Below are 18,849 nucleotides of genomic sequence, written 5' to 3' on the forward strand. Positions count from 1 at the left end.
GGCTTCACTCCAATGGGGAGCCGGACTCAGGGCTTGAACTCATGACCCTGAAATGAAGAACCGAGCTGAGATCAAGAGTCAGACGCTTAACTGACTGAGCTACCCAGGAGGCTCAAAAATATTTTTCTTTTCTTTTTTCAAGTAAGCTCTACACACTCAGAGTGGGGTTTGAACTCACAACCCCAAGATCAAGAGTCACATGCTTTATCAGCTAAGCCAGCTAGGTGCCCATGTGTAAGATGTGCAATATCTCTACAGAGCATTAAACATAGGCTACCAATTCAGGACCTGGGACTGAACTGAGAAGCCCAGTCAGTGATGTGTATATAACCTTAAAATTATCAGAGATATGGTAAAATTAAACAGTGTATTGAATCACTGACCCAGAATGCCAGGGAGATAAGAAGATGCTGAATCAAGTAGCTTTGGGCCATGAGGGACTGACTGAGACACTTTGTTAGGGGTAAATAACGCAAGCTCCACAGCTCCATTGCCATGATTCAAATCTTGAGTCTACCCCTTTACTGACTATTTGACTTTGGGCCAGTTTTGCTACCTGCCCAAGTCTCAGTTTGCTTAGTTTTCTAAATAAAAATAGCATCTACTTCATAGGATTTTTGTAAACCATCCTTAGAAAAGAGTAGGCAGTCAAATGACATATCTGATAAAAGTTTAGTATCCAAAATATATAAAGAACTTATCAGCTCAACACTAGAAAAAAAAAACAAATAATCCAATTAAATGGGCCAAAGATGTGAACAGACATTTCTCTAAAGAAGACATATAGGCGGCCAACAGACACATGAAAAGATGCTCGATGTCACTCATCATCAGGGAAATACAAGTCTAAACCACAATGAGATATCACCAGACACGTGTTAGAATGGCTAAAATCAAGAAGACAAGAAGGAAGTGTTGGCGAGGATGTGGGGAAAAAGGAACACTCGTGTGCTACTGGTAGGACTGCAAACTAATACAGCCACTCTGGAAAACAGTATAGAAGTTCCTCAAAAAACAAAAAGTAGACTTACCACATGATAGAGGGTCGCCTGGGTGGCTCAGATGGATGAGGGTCCAACACCTGATTTCGGCTCAAGCCACGATCTCGCGGTTTGTGGGTTCGAGCCCCACATCGGGCTCTGTGTTGAAAGTGCAGAGCCTGCTTAGGATCCTCTCTCTCTCCTTCTCTTTCAAATATAAATAAATAAACTTTATTAAAAAAATATTACCATATGATCCAGTTATTCCAGTACTGGATATTTACCCAAAGAATGCAAAAACACTAATTTGAAAAGGTATGTGCACCCCATGTTTATTGCAGCATTATAGCCAAATTATGGAGCAGCCAAGTGTCCATCAATAGATGAATGGATAGGGGCGCCTGGGTGGCGCAGTCGGTTAAGCGTCCGACTTCAGCCAGGTCACGATCTCGCGGTCCGTGAGTTCGAGCCCCGCGTCGGGCTCTGGGCTGATGGCTCAGAGCCTGGAGCCTGTTTCCCTCTCTCTGTGTCTCCCTCTCTCTCTGCCCCTCCCCTGTTCATGCTCTGTCTCTCTCTGTCCCAAAAATAAATAAACGTTGAAAAAAAAAAAAACTTAAAAAAAAAAAAAATAGATGAATGGATAAAGAAAACATGGTGTGTGTGTGTGTGTGTGTGTGTGTGTGTGTGTGTGTGTAATGGAATATTACTTAGTCATAAAAAGGAATGAAATCTTGCCATTTGTAATAATATGAATAAATCTAGAGGGTATAATGCTATGTGAAAAAAGTCAGTCAGAGAAAGACAAATACCATGTGATTTCACTCATATGTGGAGTTTAAGAAACAATACAAACAGGGGCGCCTGTGTGGCTCAGTCTGTTAAGTTGGCTTAGGACATGATCTCACGGTTCATGGGTTCAAGCCCTGTGTCAGGTTCTGTGCTGACAGCTCAGAGCCTGGAGCCTGCCTTGGATTCTGTGTCTTCCTCTCTCTCTGCTCCTCCCCTGCTCATGCTCTGTCTCTCTCAAAAATAAAATAAACATAAGAAAACCAAAGTGGGAGGCATCACAATCCCAGACTGTAGCCTCTACTAGAAAGCTGTAATCATCAAGACAGTATGGTATTGGCACAAAAATGACACATAGACCAATGGAACAGAATAGAGAACCCAGCATTGGACCCATAAATGTATGGCCAACTAATCTTTGACAAAGCAGGAAAGAGTATCCAATGGAAAAAAAGTCTCTTTAGCAAATAGTGGTGGGAGAACTGGACAGCAACATGCAGAAGAATGAAACTAGACCACTTTCTTACACCATTCACAAAAATAAACTCAAAATAGATGAAAGACCTAAATGTGAGACAGGAAACTATCAAAACCCTAGAGGAGGAAGCAGGCAACAACCTCTTTGACCGCAGCCGCAGCAATTTCTTGCTTGACACATCTCCCAAGGCAAGGGAATTAAAAGCAAAAGTGAACTACTGGGACCTCATCAAGATAAAAAGCTTCTGCACTGCAAAGGAAACAATCAACAAACTAAAAAGCAACATGGAATGGGAAAAGATATTTGCAAGTGACATATTGGATAAAGGGTTAGTATCCAAAATCTATAAAGAATCAACACCTGAAAAACAAATAATCCAGTGAAGAAATGGGCAGAAGACATGAATAGAAACTTTTCCAAAGAAGACATCCAGATGGCCAACAGACACATGAAAAGATGCTCAACATTACTCATCATCAGGGAAATACAAATCAAAACCACACTGAGATACCACCTCACACAGGTCAGAGTGGCTAAAATTAACAACTCAGGAAAACAGATGCTGGTGAGGATGTGGAGAAACGGGAACCCTCTAGCACTGTTGGTAGGAATTCGAACTTGTGCAGCAGTTCTGGAAAACAGTGTGAGGTTCCTCAAAAAATTAAAAATAGAACTACCCTACGACCCAGTAATAGCACTACTAGGAATTTATCCAAAGGATACAGGAGTGCTGATTCATAGGAGCATATGTACCCCAATGTTTATAGCAGCGCTTTCAACAATAGCCAAATTATGGAAAAAGCCTAAATGTCCATCAACTGATGAATGGATAAAGATGTGGTTTATATATGCAATGGAATACTACTTGGCAATGAGAAAGAATGAAATGATGCCATTTGCAGCAATGTGGATGGACTGGAAGGTATTATGCTAACTAAATAAGTCAGTCAGAGAAAGACAGATATCACATGTTTTCACTCATATGTGGATCTTAAGAAACTTACCAGAAGACCATGGGGGAAGGTAAGGGTAAAAAAAATAGTTACAAACAGAGAGGGAGGGAGGCAAACCATAAGAGACTCTTAAATACAGAGAACAAACTGAGGGCTGATGCGGGGAGGGGTGTGGAGAGGGGGAACATGGGTGATGGGCATGGAGGCGAGCACTTGCTGGGATGAGCACCAGGTGTTGTATGTAAGTGATGAACCACAGGAATCCACCCCCAAAACCAAGAGCACACTTTACAGACTGTATGTTAGCCAATTTGACAACAAATTATATTTAAAAAAATAAACATTAAAATTTTTTTAAAAAAGAAACAATAGAAACAAAGAAAAAAAAGACAAACCAAAAAACAAACTGTTAACTATAGAGAACAAACTGATGGTTACTAGAAAGGAGATGGGGAGGGGAGGTGAAATAGGTAATGGGGGTTAAGAAAGGCACTTGTGATGAGCATCATGTGTTGTATGGAAGTGTTGAATCACTATATTGTACACCTGAAACTAATTTTGCACTGTATGTTAACTACATTGAAGTTAAAATTAAAAAATCTTTTATTATACTTTCTTTGGATTAATTCCATTTTTCCTAATATTTTAAGTTGAATACTTAGCTCATTAATTGTCACTCTTTTTTCTCATGAAGAAACTTATGTATAAATATTTCAGCCTATAAATTTTCCTCTAAGTAGTACTTTGGATGCATTTCAGCTATGCTTTGTTCTCTATACGGTACAATTATCTTTATAAAGGGTAAAATGGAACATGCCGCTTTCTAGATTAAAATCTTTTATTGATTTTCAATTACACTTACAAGAAAACCCCCAATCTTTTTGGAGCTGGTGTGCCACCCTCTCCAGCCTCATCCTGTCCCACTCTCTCCCTCCTTCGTGGCGGCTTAGCCACACCAGCTTCCACTCCTTCTTAGATGTGCCACATTCTTTCCCCTTACGTCTCATTTTTGTTCTTTAGCACTAGGCTTAACTGCTATATCCATGAGAAGTCCCTAACCACTCTAAGTTAGCTCCCTAAGTCCACCAGGAAATAGTCTTTATCACATCCCTTATCTCCTTCATAACATTTATCACAATTGTATATATTTATGTTTGGTAACGTGGTTTTTTTTTCTGTCTTTCCAACTAAATTGTAACTTGCATGAGGACTTCTAGAAAATAGCTAGCAAACAGACTGAAATTAATGGAGTAATAATAGTAACATTAATTGCATAGAATATCAACACTATAACAAGGCATGTGAATACTAATGAGATTAAATACATACTTTTTCTTAAATTATTGAAGACTGTTCAAGTTATCTAAATCTGTTATAATAGAGATAACATATATAGTAGAGATAACATATATAATAGAGATAAAAATGGATTTTTCGCCCCAAGAATATTTTTTTTTTCTGAAAGATTAAATTCTGCTATCATTGTCTGGGATTCCACTTGCCACCATCATCAGATGAAGCACCAACCAGAACCATAGATCCTTCTTATCCTTCTTTCTAGTCAGAGCACCAAACTGTTGGTTGGTGATGGCCATAGAGTCCACAGTGGAGGCCACGTGCAAGTCCACCATCCTCCACAGATCCACTTCCTGCCGTGTTCAGTCAAGCCCTTGTTATAGTCAGTCAAGAAAGGACCACTGACAGCTTTCTCAGGCTTGGAGACTTTTTTTCCAGATATTACAAGATATATAAAGGTAGCCATAAGCTAAGATATGCAATATAATGTTATTATTTCACACCATGAAATTATCTCTAACTTTTGTACTTTTGCCTTGTCTATAAATGATACTTTTGAGGATTTATTTAAAGGTCAAGTGTTGATGGCTCATATATATTAAAGGAGTTTATTAAGTAGCAAAAGGCCTTGAGACACAGAAAGAATACTTAAAACTTGGATCAAAATCTCTGAAAGAACTGGAAAAAGATGATAGACTGTGTAAAAACTATCATTGAAATATTAAAAATAACAGAGGAAGAAAAGAAAATAGAAAAGAAATTTGCCAGATTCTATTCAATGAACAAAGTACTAAGGAACAAAAAAAAAAAATACATGAAAGATACAACTTAAGCGATGATGTTTTAACTTTTGAATAAAGTAAATTTTATTTTTAGTAAAATGTGAAAAACTGTATGTTATTACCATGATCACTTAAAGTTATTGACATATTTTATATTACTTTCCAAGATTTGATACAATCAATCAATATATATTTTATTTTACTAAAAACTTACAGACAACTGACCAAAAACCTGGCTCATGCGGTATATACTAGAAGCAGTAAAATTGTTTGGCAAATACATTGAAACACCTCCGAATACATACAAAAGTTACAACTGTTCTTTGATAAGTCTCCTTAGATGATATTTAAAATGTGGATAGTTATCAGGCCATTTCAGTTTAAAATTATTCATGAGAGAGAGCCAAAGCATAAGAGACTCTTAAAAACTGAGAACAAACTGAGGGTTGATGGGGGGTGGGAGGGAGGGGAGGGGAGGTGATGGGTATTGAAGAGGGCATCTTTTGGGATGAGCACTGGGTGCTGTATGGAAACCAATTTGACAATAAATTTCATATATTAAAAAAAAATTATTCATGAGAGAAGCTTCACAAAGCAGAAAATGAATGTCCTCAAATACATCCGTATGTCGTAGTCCCTGTCTTCCCTGAATTTTCAGCCCCTCGTTGATGACTGTGCATCAGGAGTCTGGGAACTGTCGTGCTATCAAGTGAACTCATCCTCGAGGCCCTCAGCCTTTGTCTAATCTGCTCTCCTGCCTTTGCTCCACCCACTTCACCTTGTGAATGGTACCACCAGGGGTGCCCTGCCAAGTGTGAGAATCCCTCTACCATCTCTTCACCACCTTTACCTGACTATCACCAGGTCCAGTCAAATCTAGCTTGTTAATGTGGCATTAATTTACCCTTTCGCATCCATTTTCCACCCTTCCTTCCCTGGTTCTTACCTTTCTCTTGGGTGATGACATCATATTTACTGCAGTAACCTCCCATCTTGACACTCTCAAATTCACTTGTGATTGCTTCCCAAAGGATCTTTTTAAAATACACATTTGACTAGAGGACCCTCTCTGATTATTCCTAAATAACTTGCAAATTATTTCAGCTGAAAACCCAAATTTCTTAACCGTCATGATATAGTCTTTTCCTGTACTAGTCCAGTCGCTCAGGTCCCACGATTGGAGACTAGATTGGAGACAGAGTACATATCCTCTAGAATACTTTTCCTCACTCTTCCCAGCAAAATTTATTATTCTTTGTGCTTCTGAATAGCTGTACTTTTTTCATATTTCTGGAGTCATATTTATAAAACAGTTTAGTAAGTACTCATTTTTATAATATATAATGTTACAGACCCTGAGACCCGTGACTTTATTTCCCTGGAGTCTAAGATCATGCTTGCCACACATGAAATGCACAATCAGTGTGTAAATTATAATGCATTGCAAGAATGATAGCCCCACCCCTTCTTCTCTTCCTCTGAGTCAGTACCTGGGATTTTCCCAGACCTGAACACTGCAGTGCAGTTTCCGGCAATGGTATATGGCAATGAAACATCATAACAATGGCATTATTTCATTATCAGGAACTATTTTCCCAACAATAATCATGTCTCCCCACAGTTTTCTAAATAATTTATTTTTAGATAGATATACATTAAAGGTTTATTTTTTGATACTCTATCAGTTCTGTCTTTAAATATTCCAAAGGATTAAGTACTTAGGCGTGTTGGGAATGGCAGGGATGAATTCCCTAGTGGAATATAAATTTGGTAAATTACAGAGTGGTCATATAACCTGTATCATCATGCCTTCAAGTTTGCTTTTTGATTTTTCAGTCAGCCTCTCATAAAAAACAAAGCTTTAATCGTACTATATTGAACAGCCTCATCCCAGACCTCTGCAGATTTCATGGCATTACCCCCCAAAATTGTATGGCTGTAGTACCTCCACTGACTCCACTGATAAGCCACAAGTCCTCTTTTAAGATTTCCTGTAAACAATCTGCCCATGAACAAACACCTCTTTGTTTTAGAGGAAATTTCTTATTTTTTTAATATTTATTTATTTAAAGATTATTTATCTCAAAGAGAGAGAGAGAGAACACGAGCAGGGGAAGGGCAGAGAGGGAGGGAGAGCAGGCTCGGTGCCATCAGCACAGAGTCTGGGGCGGGGCTTGATCTCAGGAACCAGGAGATCATGACCTGAGATGAAACCAAGAGTTGGTCTCTCAACCAACTGCACCATTCAGGTGCCCCTAGAAGAAATTTCTTGAGTCAATATGCACAAGTATTATTCTTCATTATTTAGCCACGTCCCATTAAGTTCTGTTTTACTTAGGTGAGAAGACAGATCAGTGTTAAAGAACATTTTTGATTTTCCTACAGCTTCACTCGACTAAAAATGAAGCATACATACATACACACCTGAATCTAGTCAGGAAAGAATGCTCTCTTCTGATCAAGGATACCCGTCCTCATTGGACTATCATAATAGTAAGGAATTATTTTGTTTTGCATTAATAAGCCTCTAAATGTTTTGGATTTGTTCAGTATCAACATTTGTAATAGAAAATGTTATTCACAGTTATAATTTATCATAAGAGGCAGTTTGGAGGAAGAAAATAATGTGCTAATTTGGAAAGTGCACTTGTGAATAATATTACCCATTTAAACCAGATAAAAGAAGACAAGATGGATGGAATGTTGAAAACACTCGCATTTGAAAAGATGAGCAAGGAAATAAAGATAATAAAAGAGATTGCACAAAAGTAGAGAATACTAACATGGTTGTGAAAGACAAAAGACTCATGTTTCCAGAAAAAGACAATTGTTAACTGTGCAAAATGCTACAGGCAAAGCAAACCAAAGCATTCCATTCCCCTGCTTCTCAGGCACACCTACTCTTCTTTTCGTCATGATTACATAGCCACATGGAAAAATAAGATGTTTGATGTGACTCCCTGAAATGTTCCACCTTTCCCTTTATCCCTTTTGCAAAATTAAATGTTCTAAGACCCCACACCTACTCAAATCAAACACATAATTTGCTATTTGGAGGGGCAAATATTTTATTGAATTCTGAGGTCAAAACACTAACCAATATTTATTTTATTATATTCACATAACTCAATATCATGTTTCAGGTCTTATGGCTTTTTAGTTAAAACTGTGTAATTTTTAAAGTCTATAAGTATGTTCAAATTTTGGTTTTCTTCAAAACTAAAATAAAGGGGTGCTTAGGTGGCTCAGTCAGTTGTGTCCGACTCTTGATTTCAGCTCAGGTCATGACCTCACAATTCATGAGATTGAGCTCTGCACTGACATTTTGGAGCCTGCTTGGGATTCTCTGTCTCTGTCTCTGTCCCTCCCCTGTTTGTGCTCTCACTCTCTCTCTCTCTCAAAATAAATAAACATTTAAAAAATTAAAATAAAAAGGAAAGGAGAAATTGGAAAAATATAGATGAAAAAATTGGTATACCAGTGATCATATTTCTAATATGTAAAATGATTCTTTAAAGCGATTTCAAAAACACTAACATTCATATTGGAAATGAAAGGGTAGACAACAGACACCGAAAATTCACAAAAAAGAAAATCCAAATGACCTATTGATATCTGAACAAGTAGTCAATCTTTCCATAATAATTCATTTATTAATCCAACACTTACCGAGACATATTTTGCATCTTTTTCAGATGAAAAAGCAGAATACCATTTTTCATATGAAACAATGGTAGTTCTAAAAATATGATACTATTCAGGGTTGATAAGAGTGTGGAGAAATGGGCACTTCTAAATCTCCCATTTAGATATGGGAGAGTTTCAAAGGGGTGTAGTATTTCTCCATGGCAGGGAGACACATATTTCAAAAGTCGTGCATTTTCCTTCACCTAGAAATTCTACCTCTAGGAATATATTTTTTTTTTTTAATTTTTTTTTTTTCAACGTTTTTTATTTATTTCTGGGACAGAGAGAGACAGAGCATGAACGGGGAAGGGGCAGAGAGAGAGGGAGACACAGAATCGGAAACAGGCTCCAGGCTCTGAGCCATCAGCCCAGAGCCCGACGCGGGGCTCGAACTCCCGGACCGCGAGATCGTGACCTGGCTGAAGTCGGACGCTTAACCGACTGCGCCACCCAGGCGCCCCTAGGAATATATTTAAGTAAATAATCAGATATGTTCATAGGATTTATGTGCAACAATATTTTTTGCAGCATTATTTATAATAGCTCCCAAAGGAAACAAACAAAATGTCAAATGGTGAGAAATTGGTTAAGTAAATCATGGTGTGTTTGTACAACATCTAATAAAAGTCATGTGGAAAAACAGTTAATGGAAAATATTCTTGATATGTTGACAAGTTTAAAAAGCAAATATTAAACTAATATATATGCTATCATCCTGATTTTCTGATTGTTTATAAATGTTTAAAAGTACCCCCAAATATAATACAGTTACATGTGAATATAATATTTGCACATAATACTATAATATAAACTAAAACGTTGGCAGTGATGACCTCTGAAGGCAGGACTCAGGAGAGTTTTTAAAAATGTGTTTCCTTTAAAAAAGAAATGTGTTTCCTTTGCTTTTTCTCTATATCCTATTGTTTCCCTATTAAATAAGCACTGCTTTTATAATAAGAAAAAAAAGTTACAAAATTGGATTTTTATAATTAGCTGATTGATAACCTAAGAGTAGTTTCAGTATAGTGTGAGGGTGAAGGTTTTTAAATTTGGTTAAGTAGTGATTTGAAGACGTAGAGGCAATCAATATAGACTGTACCTCAGAACACTTGGCATTTAAGTGCAGGAAAAGATCCAAGGTTAGGTTTAGAGGGAAGTCAGGTTGAGGACAAAGGAGATGGAGAAATATATATATAATATATATATATTTATATATAATATATATTTATATATAATATATATTTATATATAATATATATATTTATCATATATATCATATATATAATAATACATATTTAGGGTAAAGAGAAAAAGACAGTGGAGAAAAACATTTGTACATAGATTAAGGTAATTTACAGATATCGTTATTTACCCATGTAACTTTACATATAGGTATAAGTTAAGAGAAGAAGAAAAATGCAAAATAGTATGCTAACTCATAGTAAAACATGTGTAAATATGACAACATACTAGGTTGTATTAGTCAAGATTCTCCAGAGGAACAGAACCCATAGAATATATATGTATACACACACACACATGCATATACAAAGACAAGTTTTGTCTATCCATATATATATATATATATATATAGAGAGAGAGAGAGAGAGAGAGAGAGAGAGAGGTTATATGTAAAAATTATATATTATGAAATATATATTATGAATATTTATTACATTATAAATTATTATAATGTAATATATAATATCATAAATATATATTATATTATATTATATTATATTATATTATATTATATTATATCATATCATATTATATTAGAGAGAGAGAGAAATTTATTTTAAGAAACTGGCTTACATGATTATGCAGGCTGACAAGTTCAAAATCTTAAGGGTCGGCCAGCAGACTGGAGACTCAAGAAGGTCTGATGTTGCAGTTCAAGCTCAAAGACCTGTCTGCTGGCAGAATTCAGGCAGTCTTTGTTCTATTAAGACCTTCAACTGATTGCCCACATTATGGGCAAAGTCTACTGATTTAAATGCTAATCTCATCCACAAAAAAATCATCCTCACAGAAACATCCAAAATAACATTTGGTCAAATTTCTTGACCCTATCAAGTTGACACTTAAAATTATCATCACAAAGGTACTGATGAAAAATGAAAATAGTTCCGCCGGGTAGCAAGATTGCTAGTTTTTCTTAATACTGTCTTTAAATTTGTTACAGTAAAGGTTAGGCATAATTTATTAACAATGAACTCATGCTGTTCAAAACTCAGAAGGGCTTCAACTTTTATAATGCCTAATCTTCAACCACATTAACAATTATGAGGTCATTATACTATCTATACATTATCGCTGACTCCTAGAATTCTTATCAAACACCAGCATACAATTACATTCCTGACCTAATTTGAGTATGTCCCATCAACATTTACAGAGTGGAAACATCTAATTACAAATATAGAAGTATATGGGACACTAGTATAAATATGTGGCATTTATATCTTTTGGGAAGCAGAGGTCATGCAGCCTGGGTTTTAGGCATAATGTTACCACTAACTGGCTACAGCAATTTGAATAATTATTCAAGGGACATGAGTCTGCCAAACTACAAAAAACAAGAGTGACACTTGCACACTAGCCTTAAAGAGGTGTTTTAAGGAATAGATGAAATAATAGATTTTGCTTTGAAAATATAAAGAGGCCCAAAATGAAATAAATATTTCTACAGTGATTTAGGGAAAATTAAAGAGGAGTCAAAAAGGTGTCAGAGAGGAACAGATTTTACTTTCAGTCCCTCATAAGCTAATCAGAACTTCCAAACAAGGTCAGGCCTAAAAGGACACAAGTCATTGGTTAAGGGATGGGGAATGAGTAGATGTTTATCATCATAATGGTAACATCCAACATTTAGTAAATGTATAGTAAGTGTCAGGCAACCTGCCATATATTGCCTATATTATCCCTTTTAACCGTCATAAAATCCTGAGAGCTGTTATTGCCATGTTATAGATGTGGAAAATGAAACTCAGATTTGTTAAGGGACTTACCCAAAGCTACTACATGTGGCATGATGCTTCCTGAAATTTTCCCGTTGCTCTAGGCTCATGACAAGGGGCCCCTCTGGATTCCAGGTTTTATAGTGGGAAGTGAAAGTACAAACCATCCTCTCCCCACTCCACATCTATTGAGCTTAGAGCTAGTCAGCCATGGAGGAAGGAAAAGTTTTTTATACTGAATAAGAGATTGAAACTTTAAGTAGATTTGACTTTTAATAACTGAGACAGTGACCAAAACGTAATGGAATCTTTTCAAGATATCATGAGGTTAAAGGAAAGATCTGATAGAGAATGGATGAAGTTTTCACATTTGTCTCCTGAGTTGAGAATATTCAATAAACCAGTTACATTTGAGGGTGGGAAATGGAGCAGTTATCCAGGATCCTTCAAGAACCTCCACATAGACATAAATATATATACGGGGTTCATCAAACAATTAAACACAAACTGGGATGGGAGAGATACCGCCAATATAGACATAAGAATAGCCAATGGAAAATATTTAAAGATACACATATTATGAACAGAAATTATCTGTGGATTATAGTATTTATGAGGATGTCAGATGTTGGGTGAATCTTCTTTTGTTGTCCCAGAATTCATAACTAGGGTCCAAGCTGTGGATAAAGAGGCATCATGTACCTCAAATTCTAAAGACAGAATTACAATCAGACATTGCCTTTCCAGGCTTACTAAAAGGAGGCAGAATCAGTTCCACCGCCATGAGCCGCTGCTTCCGTGGGAAGATAAGGATAATCACAGCTATGAGTTATCAGTCCAGAGAGGCATTTGACAGCTCTTTTCTCCTCCTTCCTTAGGGGAGACTGAATGAAGAGAATTAATCTCCTATTCTGGACAGACATATCCACAGGCACTAGACTGTTTTGCCTGCAGCCACCTAAGCAAGAAAAAAGAGAATGGACACAGATGGTAAAGCTGAGAGAAGGGATGGCAGCAGTTATTACCTTTGGGCCACAACCTGGAATGTAACCCAATTACTTTCTTTCTCTGACCACTGAATTTAGAAACCACTGCAAAAATTGTATTTCATCAAATATTTAAGCAAGACTATTCCCTGGAAGAATTTAAATGTTAATGATTACCTATAGAATCCTTATCTCCCTTCTGGGTCTCCCACTATAAATCAGGGACTCTTCTTTCAAAGAAACAGTAGGCAGGTCTAATGAGGAAATGAAATCCCTTTACACCCTTATCCCTTACACGTGAAATATAAGAGATACAGACAAAGCTATTTCGGGAAGGTATATATAACCTATAGATAATATCATATATAGTAGAGTAGTGTCAATGATACATTCTTCCCACTTGTAATATACACATACACATGTGCATGTGTATATGTACCCTTTCCATATGCACTATATAACCTTCCCATTAATCCTCTGGTCATATCATACTTGTGAAAATTCATTTCAAAGTAAAATACTTAAAAATATTGATTTCATTAAAAGTATTTATACTTGTAGAAAACTCGGAAAATACAGCAATATCTAAAGATGAAAATTAAAATAATCATAAACCTCTATTCATTAATAACTACTGTTAACATGTTGGTAAAGGGAAAGATTAATTGTAGTGTTTTACTATATCAATATTGTGCTTTATGTGTTTTATATCCCACTTTTAAATTCTTACTTATACACATATTTGTGCTTACGTATTTGTGCTTACAAATAAAAGACTTGGAAATAAGTGTTTCTGAATGTAGAATACTAGCAATAATAGCTATGATAACATTAGATGCATGAAAAATGAAAGGTTTCAAAAAAGAGAGCTTAGAAATTGAGTGATATTTAAAGTATTTAACAAATGGTTACGGGTAATAGTCACTGGCTGATCAGAAGGGAAACCAGGCACAACAGTCAGCTTGTCTCCACACTCGTGTGTCTGGGCTGAGTATTACTCCTGCATAAGAGGAGACAAAGCCTTGAGAAGCCAAATAATCAAATGTCACACTGATATTTGGCAATAAGATCGCAATTACCATCTAAGACCCAATTTCCTGTCCAGGGTTTTTCGTACTTATCAGGTTGCCTCCTTATATGAAAGCTTTCTGAAATGTATAAAGTGCTATTTAAGTGTACATTCTAATTAATATTATCAATACAGTTAAACAAATACACAGAGATTAGTACACAGGACCAATGAAATATCCAACAGGAGGTCCCCAATACACCAGGCCTGGGAACTACTGTGACCTTTGTTCATGACATTTGTTCCCTAAGCTTGGTGTGGCATTCCCCTTCTAATACCATCTGACCTTTGAAGACAGCCCTACACCTGACAAAATTTGTTCTGTGCACCAACAGCACCTCATTCATGCCCCTCTATTAGAGTAAACCACATGTGTACCACCCTCCCGATGTCTACTCAGAAAATAGAAGCTTCTTGATAGCAGACACGTGCTTATTTATCTCTGAATCTTCAAACCTTAACAGTACTTGGAACAAAGGAGGCATTAAATGTTCAAAAATCAGAAGAGATCACTTTGCTAATTTCAACAGCATCCCGTTCACATTTAAGGGAGGCATTACAGAGAAGTTTTAAGTTCTTTAACAAACATTTGTAGTAGGCATTTTAATTTTTTTAATGTTTTATTTACTTTTGAGAGGGAGAGAGTGTGTGAGCCAGGGGAGAGGGAGAGAGAGAGAGAGAGACACAGAATCCGAAGCAGGCTCCAGGCTCTGAGCTGTCAGCACAGAGCCTGATGCGGGGCTCAAACTCATGAACTGTGAGATCATGACCTGAGCGGAAGTTGGCGGCTTAACTGACTGAGCCACCCAGAGGCTCCTGCAGTAAGGCATTTTATTAGTCAACTTCAGAAAAATCTCAGTTCCAATTTCAGATACTTTATTGTATTCTCAAATCATGTGACCCAGTTTGGGTTTGGAAAACATGATTACTTTAGGACCGCTAGTACTACCATAGGACTCATACAGACAGATATAAAGATTTCCTGTGCTCCAATAATTTGTTATATTTTATAAAGAGCATAAGACATGAGCAAAAATAGCTATGTTCCAAGGGAGAACGTGAATTCTATTAGGCAGTTAGGAAGAAATAAGGCCATAACCAAAAATACAAGCAAAAAAAAAAAAAAAAAAAAATTAAGCAATTCCTAGTAAGCTAAATACTTAAGGAATAGATATATTGAACTGCCATACAAATACTTATATCCATGACCCACTGGGGTCCTAATCTTCACCCTAATATTTGATTCATGTTAAATTGGAGCTTTAATAGCTACATTATCTATCTACCACCTACTTACATTCACCCTTTCATGGTCAACAAATACAGAGGCACCAAAGTGTGCCAGACTTTGCTGTTTCTTTTAAGTAACTCAGTTTTTTTCATTTGCATTACAGAAAGTTGAGCTTCTGGGACTTTCTGGGACTTTTAAATTTCTCAGTACCCTAGAAATTTAATTAATACCAGAATCACCAACACACTTCAGTCTTTACGGAATAGGGGAAAATACTTAGAAGTGAAATATCAGCAAATAGGGCCAAGAGGCCTCCATGGCAGAAGTAGTGTCATATAAAGGTAAGGCCGAAGGGTGCAGGATCTAACAGGGTTGGGTTCAATTCTTGCCTCCAATTCTTACTCCCCCATTATCAGTTTCCTCATCTGTAAAATAGCAATAGATACTTCATAAGTTTGCTGGGGAATCAAACGCAGTAATGGGACACAAAGTGTTCCAAAGCGCCTGACCCCCAATAATTGGTATAATGCCAGATTCCGCTTGGAGAATACTAGAAATGTTTCCAAGTGAGCTCCGTTCCCGCCTCGCCCCACTGGCGGCCCCTGCCGGCCAGCACAAAGACGGGTCCCCAGGATCCTGATCCTCCAGTCGCCTGGGGAAAGCGCCCTCAAACAGGCCGCCCCTTGCTCCGGGTTTCCAGGCCACACCGCGGAATCACTGGGCAGGACTCGCGATTACACAGCTACCTCGTCCCCACCATTTCCACCGAATTTATCAGAACGCGGGCCTCCGTCCATCTCCCCCCCACAGCCCCGCCGACGGCTCAGAAAAGGGCTTTTACTCTACAGCTAGGGCTTATCTCCTCCTGAACAGCAGCACGATGCCGCCCCGCACCCCTGGCCGCACTGCCGGCTAACTCCTGGATCTCCATGGCCAGGGGTCAGAGCACCACCGCCAGGAATTCGGGCCGGGATGCTCACCCGCTCCATGCCGCTAACTGCAGCTGGCCACTGGCCGAGGCCGCGAGCCTTGGCCCCGCCTTCGACTTCGCCCGCGCTTGGCCGCCTTTATTCAGCGTCGGCACTGGGTCACCTCCTACTCAAACGTCAGCAAAGAAAATACTCACAGGAGGCACTACTGCGTGCCACACTAGAACCGTACTTAGCACTTTCCGCGCTATCTGCACTTCCGCGTTCTCAGGGGCCAGGCAACCGTGCCGCACTGACGAGGACTCGTCCCCTCTGACGCGTGGTCCCCAGACCCAATCGGAGGCAACACCAACTAGCCCTAATTTGCATAGAACCCTGTATATAGGCTCAGGGACAGAGGCCTCGGCCGCTTACAAGCCAACCGCCACATCTAAAACGTGGTTTTTCTGCAGTGGAGATGCCTCCTTCCCTCAAATGGAACCCGAAGTCACCTCAGGAGCCCAGTGTGTTTGTGTACCATAGAACGAGGTCTCCACCCGGTACCGCACTCCCCAGACTACATCCTATGCGAGCGGCGCTGGGCCCCTACTGCAAGCACTAACCGCCCACACCTCCCCCCGGAAGCCCAAAGCCCGCCGCCTGCAACCCGCAGCTACCCTCCGAGACAGGTACTTTCAGGGCACCGGGCTGGATTTCATCCAATGCACCGATCTGCGTCTAGATTGCACATTCACACAGTAAATGCAAAGTGTTCGCTCTTTTCTTGACGTCCTGGGGGCCCTTAAAAGGGCCTTTAGAAATGTGGAGATAAGCCGCCGGGACTGCTCAGCCACCGAAGCCATACAACGTGCGGCCCTGGCGTTTCAACGCGTACACCACGTCCATTGCCGTGACGGTCTTGCGCTTGGCGTGCTCCGTGTAAGTCACTGCATCGCGGATCACGTTCTCCAGAAATACTTTAAGCACTCCCCGGGTCTCCTCATATATGAGTCCCGAAATGCGCTTGACACCTCCTCGGCGGGCCAGCCGGCGGATGGCGGGCTTCGTAATACCCTGGATGTTGTCGCGTAAGACCTTCCGGTGGCGCTTGGCGCCTCCTTTTCCCAGCCCTTTGCCGCCTTTCCCGCGACCAGACATCCCTTCAGTACGCAAAAAACTGAAAGCCGAAGAGCAAGAAGCTAGGGATTACGAGACTGGAGACCAAGCCTTATATTGCCTGGCGGCGGACCTGTTTGAAAACCTCAAGCAAGTGGGCGGAGCTCTAGGCGCGAAGGGACTTTTTTTTTCCACCCTCCCAAAATGAAGGGGGGAGCTGTGAGCAGAAGGAGTTGACTTTCGTTGTTTGCTTTCTTGGGAAAGCTTTTTGGTACTTTTACTGTAAAAGTGAGGAAAGACTCATTGGTATTTCGTTTTCTCAACGCTTGAATAAAAATAGGCCAGATTTATGCGCGCTGGCTTCCTCTCCCCACCTCCTCCCTCCCGTGTCCCCTCTATACCCATTCTCGCGCGCTTTCTAGGAATGCTTACTTTATTAACAGCATTCCCCGACTAATATGAAAAATAAATAGTAGCCGGGAATGCATTCTATCTTGTTAGATTTCAAAGCAATTAGCTTTACACCTTTTCATCTGTGGATCTTTTTCAAGTCACTAGTGGGAGGCAGAGGAGATTTTTTAATACTTTTTTCTCTTTTGTGACCCCCGCAAAGAAAGAATTAAAATTGTTTCAAAAAAGATCTTATCCCCTCCTCACTCCTCCCAGACTTTGCCTTATCACTGCTTGTGCGCCCTTTACAGATTATTCTGCCTCCTCTGCCCTCTTCCCCAACCCCGCGCACTTTTGCTTTTCAACAAATAACGATTTCTATGATTATTTAGTTGAAATGAAGTAAATTTCTTATTTCATTCAAACTTTAGGTTCTCACATCTTCCACTTTAAAATTCAGAGGTCTTAAAATAATAGAGCCCATGATCGTAGCTTTAAAGAGTGATTTGTACTGCAAATAGCTCATCAGGAGGTTTTCAATCTTTTTCTTAAGAGAATCCCTGAACAAAATGAAACTCTCAGTAGTTTCACCGCTCTAGGATACAGGACTCTCTGTCCTCCCAAAAGGTTTTATTGATAAAAGGCAGCAGTATTTAGAGGATGATTCATAACTCTTTCCCAGGCACTTAACATCTGGAGGAAGGAATATTGTAGTGAATTGTACTCCCTGTCCGGAGTCTTTAACTTTCTAAAAAAAGCTTTATAGCAATGTTTTCGATAGGTATAAATGCTTATAATTTACCCATCCTTACCCATCTCCATAACACATTTTTATTGTTAGTGATAAAAGAGTCCTCAGAATACTGTGTGTATGACTGCAAAAAATCCTGAATAGTCATATTGTACTACATGACTTTAATCCTTGACAGGAAGAAAGAAAAGTCTATCAGATCTTGAAGAGATCGGGATTCTTATAATGGTAAATTGGTTGATTAACTTATATTTTATTAAGACTAAAAAATCAAAGTTAGAACATTTTCAAGTTAGAAATCCTCTTGCTGACAAGAATAAAAGGAAAACATATCCAAAATAATAATTGTTAAAAGTTTCCCTTAATACAGGCAAAATTTAAGCAAAATTTACAAAACTCATATCAAGAACATGTTAATAAATGCACCGGAGGTTTGTCCATTATTCAGTTTATCTAGCAGTTGTTGGATGCTTACT

General features: G+C 38.7%; 2 protein-coding genes across 6 annotated transcripts in view; both read right to left on the reverse strand.

The window, feature by feature from the left end:
• Window positions 1–16,394, reverse strand: part of GUCY2C (guanylate cyclase 2C) — a 142,368-nt gene extending 125,974 nt beyond the window's left edge. For 4 of the 5 annotated variants that reach the window (XM_045462731.1, XM_045462726.1, XM_045462727.1 and 1 more), the window contains exon 1: window positions 16,189–16,394. The gene's annotated coding sequence lies outside the window, so the exon portion shown is untranslated. Of the gene's footprint in view, window positions 1–1,031; window positions 1,081–16,188 lie in introns of those variants that run through there. The other variant, XM_045462724.1, reaches the window with a different exon arrangement.
• A 550-nt stretch (window positions 16,395–16,944) lies between these two features.
• On the reverse strand, window positions 16,945–17,297 carry LOC123590005 (histone H4). Its single transcript, XM_045462733.1, has one exon. It carries the CDS (start codon window positions 17,272–17,274, stop codon window positions 16,963–16,965), a length of 312 nt encoding a protein of 103 aa, XP_045318689.1. The 5' UTR covers window positions 17,275–17,297; the 3' UTR covers window positions 16,945–16,962.
• Between the last annotated feature and the right edge of the window lie 1,552 nt (window positions 17,298–18,849).

This window comes from Leopardus geoffroyi, chromosome B4 (assembly GCF_018350155.1).
Source record: "Leopardus geoffroyi isolate Oge1 chromosome B4, O.geoffroyi_Oge1_pat1.0, whole genome shotgun sequence".
Taxonomy (NCBI): Eukaryota; Metazoa; Chordata; class Mammalia; order Carnivora; family Felidae; genus Leopardus; species Leopardus geoffroyi.